At 36.4% G+C, this 12,924-nt stretch overlaps 1 protein-coding gene across 7 annotated transcripts in view; it reads left to right on the top strand.

Moving 5' to 3' along the window:
• The window catches only part of ralgapa1 (Ral GTPase activating protein catalytic subunit alpha 1), an 83,467-nt gene that overhangs the window by 45,233 nt on the left and 25,310 nt on the right, over positions 1-12,924 (top strand). For all 7 annotated transcript variants that reach the window (XM_086093933.1, XM_086093936.1, XM_086093934.1 and 4 more), the window contains 2 exons: positions 4,006-4,164; positions 6,224-6,351. In XM_086093933.1, coding sequence (XP_085950059.1) covers positions 4,006-4,164; positions 6,224-6,351 — 287 coding nt within the window. The remainder of the gene's footprint in view (positions 1-4,005; positions 4,165-6,223; positions 6,352-12,924) is intronic.

Raw genomic sequence — 12,924 nt, 5'->3', positions numbered from 1 at the left:
AAGAAAGTTTTATTTTCATTTTACTGAGACTGAAAGACATTTTTGATTTTTTGTGGGTCTGGAGAAGTTTCGACAAAGAACAAACTTACTATTAACTTACCAAACTAAAACTAAATTAAACTTATTAATGTTACTGTACTTCAAAAATCATGTAATGTTAAACCCAACTTTAGTGCTAACACTAAATGTTTGTTACAATGTGATTCATCATGATTTATACACCACATATGAGATCAGCTGTTATAATGACAATGTCAGACAGAGCTATTGTTCTCCTCACTAATCAAATGTTTACTATCCAAAGGGCTGTGTGACCCTAATGTAGGGGTTATTTTATTTCTTTAAAACTCGTTTTTTTATCCAATTGGTAAAAGATCCATCCCAGTGTAATGCATCACCCGTTAATGGCATTCCAAATGAGAGTGGCTCACATGCACACAGTTTGTGTCATTGTTTCTCAAACGCTCCAATTTTCAAGCAATGATTTATTGCAGTTACATCTGTATTTGCGTATGGTGTTGAATTAGCGTCAGAGCAGGCAGGTTTAGTGTGTTTGAGATGGTGTACGTGTTTGTGTGCACACCTGTCAACCCCCAGGCAGTGGGCACTCTGCACATGGCCGTAATGTCTCTTTAATCAGATCAAACTTCCTGCTTGTCGGCCTATCATGTCGCTGCAGGCTTCTGATTGGATTATCGCTGCCTGGTGCAGCACCATCCATTTCCCTGATCAGCTGATGGCTCCATCAAACAGACATACTCATAGACATGCACATGAACACACACACAGACAAGGCGTGACGCACAAACCGCTTTGAGAGGCTTCAGCTCATGAGGACAAGAAAAAAAAAAGACTGATTGATGGTTAAAGCACAGCATATGCATAAACACTGAAGGACACACCTCCTTTCATTTTTATTTTGCATGCATTTACTTGTGACTTTTTGTTGACCAACTGACAATATATACTGTGTGTACTTATATGTAGTGGCCTCCATAATTATTGGCACCCCTAGTTAGGTTGTCTTAAAACATAAAAGCCTTAAAATAATTTCAATTTTTATTGCAGAAGCAAACTTTCATACTGAGAATTACCACCTGCAAAATATTAGGAATGGGCAAGTATAAATAGCAGGTGTTGGTGTCGACCCGATACCGATACGCAGCCATATTTCAAGCTATCAGTACTCGCAATTTTTTTTATCAGGAGCTAAAGGCATACTTGTCATACAGATGCCCACTAACACGTACAACCATATATTTTGATCTGGACTTTTTCTGGCCACTCGATTAGTAGGAGTTCCAATTTATGTATTTATTTAAATCCATTTTAGGTAGTTGATGAACAATTGGAAAAAAGATAATATAAAATTGCCATTAATTTCATTTAATTTTAAGGAAAATGTTTTATTGGAATATAAAGGTATTTTTTTATTACCTGTTATGTATCAAGAGTATTGGTATCAGCGACTACTCGAGAGTTGAGAACTTGTGTGATAGAACATCCCTACTAAGTATATGATTGTCTTTGGAACTTTGTTTTTGTACAAGCATATCGAAAATGCTCAGAGTTGGGTCTGAACTAGAGCTGTCAAACGATAATTTTTTTAATTCAGATTAATCATATCTTATAATTTTGATTCATCACTTAACTCATTCACTCCCAGACATTTTAACTGAAGCAACACCCTTCGCTCCCGGCTGTTTTTCCTGGATTTTGACTAATTTTGCAAGGCCCACAGAGTATTCTGTTCTATTGCTATGAAAACATGAAACCTACCAAAAGAAAGATTAGAGTCTCTTCTTTCATCAGGAAAAAAAATCATACTTGTATCTTCCGTTTCCGTTTTGCAGCAATTAGCATTCGAATATAGCTAAGTTTCATCATTATTCACAAACCTGTTGAAAACACAGCTGAAAATAGCTTTTTAGCAACATGGCCCTGGTTGATCTCTGATACTCTTCTGCCACTTGCTGGCCGTTTTTTTGTAATAACTACCATTGCTTTAAGCGACCTCTTCAGGTCAGAGGCTGCATCAAAGCCTTCTGTATGCTCTAGCATAAAAAAAACATTAAAAAAAAAACGTATACAAATTTTTTGGAACCATGGCAATATTTAAAATATAATATTTATACATTTTTGGTAGCAAATTCGTTAAAAAGGCTTTTTATCAACATTGTTTGCCTGCCAAATCTGAAGAGCAGAGTTATGTGTTAATTATTTCTACATTTCCATATTTTTGATCCACTGCACACTTTCATCCTCCTCTTTTTCTAATCAGTTAATTACTTGCATAATTTTAAATGTAAAAAAAAAAGGCCCCAATATTTGAATGTTATATGCTACCATTTATTAAATGCTATGCTTTTAATGCATGCAGTTATGGTTATTGCTCAATAGTGATAGACCAATATGTTTTTTTTTAAGACCGATACTGATTATTAGTAGTCAAGGAGGCCAATAACTGATATTTCAAGCCAATATTCATTTGCAGTAAAAGAAAAAATACTAGCGTCAAAATAAAAACTATTTATTTTAATTTCAAACATATAAAGAATTGATAGCTTTGTTTAAAAATGATAACAAAAATTGCAGGGAGCTTCTAGAATCATCAGCATGTAATAAGCAATATTTCCCTAAAGTTTTCTACTGTAAATACGTTTTTTTTAAACTTCAACATAATTACTTATTTATTTATTGTTTTTAAAAATGTAGTGAGTTCCCAGTGTCAGCATAATTTTTTATAAAGTAAAAATTTAAATAAATCCAAAAATGAAACATTTCCTGTATCACACTGAGCGACAAATGCATGCGAATGTAGCTAATTTGGGGTTTTCGTCAGTGTCCGTAAAAGGTTTCAAAAGATCTTTGCAGACAGTGAAAAATGTAATATGTTCAAAATGTCTTTGTGACAAGTAAAAACTGACTGTGAACATCTTCCAAATCCTGATGAAAACCCTAAATTTGCTACGTTGGCAAGCATTCACCGCTCGGTGAGATACCAACTTCAGATTCGTAAAAAGGCCGATGCCGATATCTGTCAAAATACCAAATATCGGCACCGATAATCGGCCCGGCCGATAATCACGCCATCCCTTTTTCTCAAACACAACCTGTGCTACTTTTAAGGTAACAAGATAAGGTGGTTGGTTTATCTGACATTGAGGTTAATGGCAGCCCTGTGTTTGCGAATGCACACATGCTTGTATACACGCACACACAGATATTCCTATCTCTATTCTTGTCCATAATCCATCTTTCCAGAGCTTCACTCCATCTTCTTGTCCTTTCTCCATCTTCACACATTCACTCAATCACCCTCACGGCCAAACGTTGTGCACACACAGATGCATGTATACACAAGGAATCTAAAACCTTGGCTGTATGATGGATGGATATACCCGATGTAGCTCACTGTGCAACTTTCATATATTCTTGGGATTGAATAGGTTCATACTGCACAGAATAATTGTGTTGTGTATTTTGTTCAAATTGCAGATCAGTATTAAAGGGGGAGTCATCCAACAAATGTTCTTTACCTTAACATGTTCTATTTAGCTCCACTAGGGATTAATATCGCGTTTGTGGAATATCAGTTAAGAAGCAAAATCTACCTGTTTTTGTCCATCTCGGGCGGCCATTTTGTCACTTGCTGTCAACTGAAAATGACATCGGTGCCGAACGGCTCAGGTAACAACCACTCACGACTCACCTGTTTTCTGAAGCTGAGCTGTAATTGGCCGTTACCTGAACGCTGAACAACTGTGATGTAATTTCCAGTTGACAGCAAGGGGCAAAATGGCTGTCCCCTGAGACGGAGAAAAATGGGTGGATTTGGCTGATCACTTTATATTCCACAAACGTAATATTAATCAGAATGTGTTAAGATTAGTGGGGGTGCATAGAACATATTGTAAAGAAAATGTTGGGGCTGTCTTCCACTTTAATCTTTATTATTTAGCTTCTTGTCTTGACATGTCCCCATTCTTCCTATCCTCTGTCCAGCTGAGACACCTGGGTAATGACGAGGTTCACATCGTTTGGTCGGAACATTCCAGAGACTATCGGCGAGGCATCATCCCGACAGAGTTTGGTGACGTGCTAATCGTCATTTACCCCATGAAAAACCACATGTATTCCATCCATATCCTCAAAAAACCTGAGGTATTGGCAATCGATTTATTTGAATTTAAATTAAGTGAAATAACCAAATAACGCATTTTCTTTTTTTAATGAAAGATTTTCTGAAGTTCCTTTCTATCTTCACTTTTTAAATTATTTGTCAGCAAGCAATGGATATTTTTATGTTTAAAAGAACACGAACTGAGATTAGTTTTACTCTATTAGCATGTAGACAAATAGAACAGCTGATTTTTTTTGTTTTTTGTTATAATGAAATACACAGAGAAATCATTTGAAACTCTGTAATGCTCAGAATCTGACATGGAGAATTCATCCTTGAAGAAGGATTAAGGTGTTGAATTGGCAAACTTTGTAATTGGAAAATATGGAATAAAAACAAAACAAACATACAATACGACCAAGTGAACCACATTTTACTGAGGATGCAAATGGGTCAATGAATGTTAATTATATATGAAAACAAATTTTGTTGCTTCGGAATAATAAAAATGTAATTGTATGCTTTAGAGCTGTCAAAATTTATTGATTAATTGACAAATAATTGATTATCAAATTAATCGACAACTATTTTAATAGTCAAGTAATAATTTGGAGCCATTTTTTAATTAAAAATTGTCCACTGATTTCTGTAGTCCTTCCTGAAAAAAGACTGATTATCTTCTGTGTTTAATCAAAATAAGACATTTGCAAACATCTGTTTTTACGTTGGAAAACAATCACCTGTTTTTTTGTTTTGTTTTTTACTCATTCACTGGCGGCCATTTTGACTAAAGCAACCCCCTTCGCTCCTGGCTGTTTTACTTGATTTTGACTGATTTTGCAAGGCCCGCAGAATATTGTGTTCTATTGCTATAGAAACATGGAACCTACCAAAAGAAAGATTAGAGTCTCTTATATTTCTATCTGTTTCTGTTTTGCAGCAATTAGCATTAGAATATAGCTAAGTTTCATCATTATTCACAAACCTGTTGAAAACACTAGGGAAAATATTTTTTTTTACAACATGGCCCTAATTGATCTCATATACTTTGTTGCCACCTACTGGCCGTTTTTTGTAATGACAACCATTGCTTTAAGTGACCTCTGCAGGTCAGAGGTTGCATCAAAGTATTTTGTATGCTCTTAGCATTTAAAAAAAAACATTTAAAAAACGTGTAAATACGTTTTGGGGACCGTGGTAATATTTCAAATAAAATGTTTTTATTTGTATACGTTTTTGGGCGCAAATGAATTAATCACTATACGAATGAGAAGTACGAAATAAACACCAATCACTGGTTAAACAGGAATCGGGAAAAAATGTTTTTTTAATACACTTTAATGCAAACTTAAAATGAATCTGATTAATTGATTGAATGGATAGATGAATCCATTGCATGATTCTAATTAACATATTTACTCTCTCATGGACTTTAAGGCAATTCTGTTGCATTGCAGCTGAAAACTGTATTTTGCTAAAAGCGCATGGTCATTGCAGACGATACAGATATGCATCCAGATTGTCTAACAATCCAGAGAGATGCTGCTCTGTTTTATGTTTTAGGTTCAAGCACAGACATTAATACCACAGCACTGATAGTGTAACTCTATTTTAAACAAGACTTAACACAATAAAAGTTTTTTTTTTCTGTATGACATATATACCACAGCAGTAATAACATAATCCTCTTCTGTTTCATTCATCCTTCAAGCAAAAATATTGAATTATTGTGAATCTGAAAGCAAGTTAGATAAGATATTTTCTGCGTTGTTGTCCTGAAAGCACTGTATTCAGGCATGGATCAAACAGGCTGGGGACCTGGTCTTAAAATTGATTCAATAAAAACATATATATATTTTCTTGGGTGGATTCCTTAAGCACAATATCAAATTGAATCTGCATCTGAAACATAGCATCAATTGAATAGTATATCATGAAAACAACTTCCTCAAAACTTTGGCATCATTATATTTCAGAACTGTAAGAGGATTTTTTCTTTGACAAACAACAATTAACTGTTCATTAACGTATTGATGATATGCCAATGAAATAGAATTGTTCTGTCTATTGCATGTGTCACAACATATTTTGTCATTGTAGGTCCCTTTTTTTGGTCCACTGTTTGACGGTGCCATAGTGGACATGAAGATTTTGCCAACAATGGTCAGAGCCACCGCTATCAATGCAAGTCGGGCACTGAAATCTCTCATTCCTCTCTACCAGAACTTGTATCCTTTTAAAAACCTACTACGACATGGAAGAATTGGACGTTGAAATGTAAGTCACTAAGCCTTTTTATTTGTCATTGTCATGTTCATGGACAAAAGGAGGGAAGGATTCAGCATTTCAAAAAGTTCGGGTCATTGTTTCCCACTACCCAGCAGGACATATTAGAATTGCAGTGCAGTGTGTTTGATATATCCACATAGGACAAATACTGTATAAACGTCTTTAAAATTGTTTAAAATAATTCTAACTCCTTGGCTTCCTGATTTAAGATGCTATATTCTAATTGGGTTTTCATTGTGTATTCCGTAAATATAATCAGCAAAATCAGCAGTTTATCACATGAACAAAGAACAGAACCACATTGTTCCCTAAATGTTTCAAGATATTATAAATATAACCCAGGGTCACACAAAGGATGCAAGGGGTAAAGTAACTTGACCAAAAAATAATGTTGCTCGTCCCTTCAGTTGAATGTATTGTGTGTATGTGTGGAAAATTGTGCAAGAGACTGAAAGACAGGTGTGCATTCAGCCTGTCTGTATCATCGTAAGTGATGGCACTTTCATCAATTGTTATCGATTACTTTTCCTTCACAGTTTCAAAATAAGTGCTCTTGTACTCAATGCTCATTAGTAGACATGCAGTCGTAATCTCTTGTCAAAAAACAGTCAGGTACAGGGCTTCACTCCCACTTTTATTCACCAAGTATTTGCTGGTAGTTCAGAAAATGTTGTAAAACGTTAAAAATTGTAGTAGCACAATGTACCGACAGCACCAAAAGCACACAGTCTGCTACATTCGAAATAATCTGTGGTGTGTGTCTAATTTGATTGTTTTTAAATGAATATCTGTAAAATAAGATATCTAATTTTAAACATATTGTGCAGGAGGGTTTTCTTTTAGCTATTTTATTTCATGAGTATAGTATTTAATAGGGCCCGACCGATTAATTGGCCTCCGAAAACAATCGGCCAATTGGGCCAAATGGCCGATTATTTTCCCCTTAAAACGTAAGTCTTTGGAAGTAATTCATTGATTAGAAAAAGAGGAGGATGAGCGTGTGCAGTGGGTCAAAAAATGTTGAAGACGTCCTCATAACATTAAATGTCAAAAGAATTAACACATAACCGGTGCTCTTCAAATTTGACAAGATAAAAATATTGATTAAAAAAGCCTTTTTTTATTAAGTGATTAATCATGATTAATGAAAATTCTAAGATGTGATTAATCTGATTAAAAAAATGTAATCGTTTAAATACAAACCGTGCTTCGTTTTTAAAACTTCACTAGCCTAGCGCTAATGCTAAAGAAGAAGATCCCATTCAAATGCTAACAGGAAGTTAGCATCGACTTGTTTTTCCTTCAAATAATGAATAGTCACACACAAATGCTATGGGAACACAATTTTATGCATTAAATATGTTTTTGAATAATCAGCAGATTAATTTACATCTGATATACATATGTAAATGTGTCACATTTTGAGGATTACATCATGAAAAGCTCAGTAATAGCATCCTAGTTTGTGCCAGTGCTATTGCATGTTCGCTATAATATTTACACTTTTCAGTGAACTAACACATGTGAAGGTGGGAGGTGGCAAACGTGTGTGTGTGTGTGTGTGTGTGTGTGTGTGTGTGTGTGTGTGTGTGCGTGTGTGCGTGCGTGCGTGCGTGCGTGCGTGCGTGCGTGCGTGCGTGCGTGCGTGCGTGCGTGCGTGCGTGCGTGCGCGCGCGTGTGTAGGGGGCGGGGGGTATAGAAGCATTGGTGGAAGTTCTAAAGAATCCATTTTGTTTTGCGTCCAACTAGTGAGACATAGTGGAGAGATAGTGAGCGACTCGGTTAGGGGCTTTAGCTTCTAGCTGAGACCTCCATTGCAATGTGTGTGGACGTGAGGCAATGTGCATGTAGCTTCTTCCACATATCTGTGACTTGAGGTTGTCCATGTGTGACATGTTTGTGTAAGGCCTACGTGCACATCTATCCATACGATGTGTAGGAGTGTGAGTGATGTCACATGTTACACACTGGTTTAGAGGTGTTTGTGTGTCTGCTGGTGTCCTGGTGAGTATTGATTGGTGGCAGCAGCAGGTCGATGCCTCTGACAGCCGGAATTACAGTAATCAGTCATTATTGACTCTCAGTCTCTCGACTGCACACACGTCTTTCTTCCTCAATGTCTCCACATCTGTCACGTCTTTGTTGCCTTTTCTCACTCCTGTGTGTCGTCCTCCCTCTCATCTTTTTCCACATTTTGTCCCCTTCATTGTCGTTTCTCATTCCAAGATGAGCAATGCGCCCGTCGCTGGGCTTGCAGGGAGCTGCTTGGAAGTGGGCGCTAATGTCCACCCGGACCCAAAGATGAGCTTTGATGGTCAAACCCATTTAAACTAGTAAAGGATTACAATAGATTTTCAAATGCTTACAGATCAGTTGTACTCTGATGTAACAATTGGAGTTAACTCGATCCCTGTTTTTTGTCTTCTCTGCTTTACCCTTCTCTGTTCTCTGGTTCCTTTTTACAAGTTGTGTTGTCTAGTTTTTATTTGATGTAATCACTTTCTTTCTATTATCTTATTCAATAGTTTGTTCCTCTTCCATGGAGATTCACTGACTAAAAATGACAGAAGAGAAGTGACTTCTTGAAATAATGAATGAGTAGTTCTTGAATGAGTCAGACATAACAGATGTTCAAATAAAATGTATCGCATAGGTACACTATAAATTATTAGATTAGTTTAAATTAGGGGTGTCAAAATTAGTGCATTAATTTTGAGTTAAAATTCCTTTGATGGCCCCCAAAAAAATTCTACGTACGATTAATGATCGGCCCTTACTTGGAAAGCCTGTACTGGGGGAATTCCAGTCACAACGCAGCAGACACGTTCACGTCAAAATTTAGCAGTAATTATTTTGATAATAATGCTTATGTTTGCGGAGACTGGGGTCAAATTGTATTTTACAATTTTAAAAATGTGCAGAATTTCACAAGTTACTTCATGTTAAAGATTATATAGCTCTTAATATGAAAATAAAAATGCACTGAGCTGTCACCATTGTCTTACAAATGCAATTATGCCATCTAGTGACAGAAAATGACCTCAACCCAAATAAATATCCCACTCGTTTTTTACAGTACAGTACATCTTTTTAATTTTAACTAAATTTTATGAATTATTATGGATATACTATTGTATCAATGACTAAAAGATGCAGCCATATTTCTATGATTTTAACATTTGTTTCCACTTTTTGCTAAGTGAATGAAACCTAGAAAAAATATTTTATTGTACTTTTAGAACAGATATAAATTTTCGAATAATTGTGAGTTAACTATTGAATTCATGTGATTAATTACAAAAAAATTAATCGCCTGACACCTCTAGTTTAAATAACCTTTAACTAATAGTCAATGGGGAAATTTGTCTTGTTTAAGCAGCTATACTGAGTACAAGAAATTGAAAGAAAAAAAAGGCATAGCATGAAAAGAGGACAGACAATCTACCCGTTGTATTTGCTCCCCTTTGGTGGTGTTAGCACTGTGAGCTTCATTGAACGGCAGCAATTTTGACTCCTGGAAGTCTCTCTGATACTGGGCTAACGCCGCTAGCTTGTCTATCTCATTGGTAATATTGCTACCGTTCCCCATGACAACAGATGGGAGGATGCATTAATATGGTCTCCCTCTTGCTCGACGTATTGTCCTGGCACGACATCCCCGTAAAATGTCGGGTTACGTTCCAGGAGCCGCCCTGATGTTAGCACACTGTGCTAATAGCTAGTCCATGAGGCATGAGATTGAAATCAATCAAAATTGAAAACATACTCCTATAAACTTCACTGATTCACGATGGAGTTTTGATTCAGTGTATTTGGTTTTAAAGCACTGGTTCTTAACCTTGTTGGAGGTACTGAACCACAACCAGTTTTCTCTGCGCATTCACCGAACCCTTCTTTGTTGAAAAGTAAAATAATGATTTTTTTCGTATTCAAGACATAGGTATAGGGTTTACAAGTAGCCTTTTCATCGAATCTGTCTCTCTTCAACTTGAATTTAGAAAGTGTTTTGTTCTTGTATTCGCTCGCCATACATCTTAAGGAAGTGTTCTGTTAATTTTGCTAGATAGCTAGTTGTGCCTTTAAATCATCCACTGTTGTTTTCTTAGCATGGGGCAGCAGCTACAATAGATACATTGAAGACAGCAGAGGCCCCAGAATTTAACCCTTTGCAACACCATATGTTACGTTAGACATATGAATTCATACTGCACATATTTGTCAGAGCACTATTTTTGTGCTCAACATTAAGTATTAGTGATAGACCGATATGGTCTTTTTCAAGGCAGATACCGATTTTTTCGTAGTTAAGGAGACGGATAACCGATATTTCAAGCCAATAATTCTTTGCAGTAAAAGACAAAATATTAGCGTCAGAATTAAAAAAATATATATAATTTTAAACGTGTTTAAAAAATATAGCAAAAATTGCAGGGAGCTTCCAGGGTCATCAGCATGTGTTAAGTTCAAGTTCACTGTAAAGTTTTCCAAAATTTCAACATAATTTCTTACTTTTATTTTTTATTCTATTATTTTTTTAAATAAAAAGTGTAGGGAGTTCCCAGTTTCAGCATCATTTTTTTATACAGTAAAAAATTTAATAATAATAATCTATAAATAAAAATGACCTGTATCTCTCTGAGCGACAAATGCATGAAAATGTAGCTAATTTGGGGTTTTCGTCAGGGTCTGTAAAAGGTTTCAAAAGATCTTCGCAGACAGTGAAAAATTGTCTGAATATGTTTGAAAATTATTTGCGACAACTAAAAACTGTGAACAACTCATAAATCCTGATGAAAACCTGAAATTTGCCACGTTAGCAAGCATTCACCTCTCAATCAGATAGCACCTTTATTGGTCTTCAGATTCGTAAAAAGGCCAATAATCGCCCTGGCCGATAATGGGTCTCCCTAGTGAGTTTGAAGAGATTACAATAATAAAGAAATCACACGACGTACCATCACAATAGTCAAACGTTGACTACTGAGCACACAAAATTCCCTGCAGCACAGATAATGGATGGTTATTACAAATCATTTGAGTCGGCCATGTGTCTTGACCTCTGCCGAATCCCTGGTGTTTGCTCGAACCCAAGTTAAGAACCACTGTTTTAACCCATTAAAGCCTAAAGCGCCTGGCAAACCATGGCTCTAAAACCGATGCCAAAAACCTGAAGTTTTCCTGGAAATTCAACAATATTAAAAAAGAATTGATATCTTAGCCCCTGAAGCAGATAGAAACATAATTCCAAAAACATTTGAGAGCTTACACCTGTGGCGTTCACACAAAGTTTATTATTATAAACCTTCAATATATATATTTTTTAAATCAACAAACAAATGTCGCATCTGCGGGTGTATAACTCAAAAATATATTTACCTTCAACACTTGAGCGCAGTTGGAATAACCTCGGGGGATCGTGCGGTAATTATTCGTCGTCCATTCCGTTACAAAGCCGTCAAAATGTTCAACATCCTCATTGTATATAAACATATTTCTTAACAGTATCTCACTGTCGACTCGTTACACGGATTCGAAATTCCTCCCGCGCCGTTGTCAATCGTGTAATTTATTTCATAACTCCCGCGAATCTGCGTCAACCGTAAATGCTTGAATAAAATTCCAGGACATGCTATGAGGCCCACGTCACTCTCTTGAGCATATTCTGAGGCATTTCATCGGCTAAGAGACCAAGAATTGGTCAGAACACGACGCTCTCCCAGGTTTAAAGGGAGAAGAGCACAGGAGCGCTCCCGGCTTTAACGGTAGAAGTGCCGTGGGAACTTAATGGGTTAAACATTGCAAAAGATCATTAATAAATAATACACTTTGAAAAAGTAAAGGAACATTTACAAAATGATAAAAAGATGGATCAAAAGGTCATAATAACTCATGCCTAGATAAATGGGACAGTCAAAACTTTCAGAGATTTCTGTGTTGTCATGTGTCCACATCATTCCTAATACAAATATGACTAGCAAAAGAAAGCATTTAGGTTGCTGCATATTCAGAAAATATTCCTTTAAAATCCAAAATGAATCGTTCTTTGGCCAAATTTAACATTAAAGATAAACATTTTCATTACATTCAAAACTTTCTCTGGCCAAGGCAAGATTCATTTTGGTATTAAGCTATACATAAAATACAAGATATGAAAGACAGCTTAGTTGCAGTAGCCTTAAATGAAGGCCACATTTGAAGGAGCATTGCATTGGTGCAGGCTCCACGTCGTAGCTTTCTATCTGTCATCAGCCTTCAAATGCAGCCTCTTGAAGGATGCAGGCCCTGAAAAGGGACGTGGCTATTGTGAAGCAGTGATCCACAAAAGAGACCCTACATTAACACAGTCCTTGGGCTTCCTCTTCTCTCTTCTGTGTGTTGTATGTTTCTGATTTATTGTTGCATTGTGACATGAGCTATGGTCACAGAGAGGCTGACAAACAAGCAAATAGAGGAGGGGAGTAAAAAGAGGATTGGCAGGGCTAGAAGTGTCGGTGGTTTACTACCCCCCCCCC

This window comes from Leptonotus elevatus, chromosome 14 (assembly GCF_054856555.1).
Source record: "Leptonotus elevatus isolate MCC_2025b chromosome 14, RoL_Lele_1.0, whole genome shotgun sequence".
Taxonomy (NCBI): Eukaryota; Metazoa; Chordata; class Actinopteri; order Syngnathiformes; family Syngnathidae; genus Leptonotus; species Leptonotus elevatus.
This window is presented reverse-complemented; position numbering and strand designations above follow the sequence as displayed.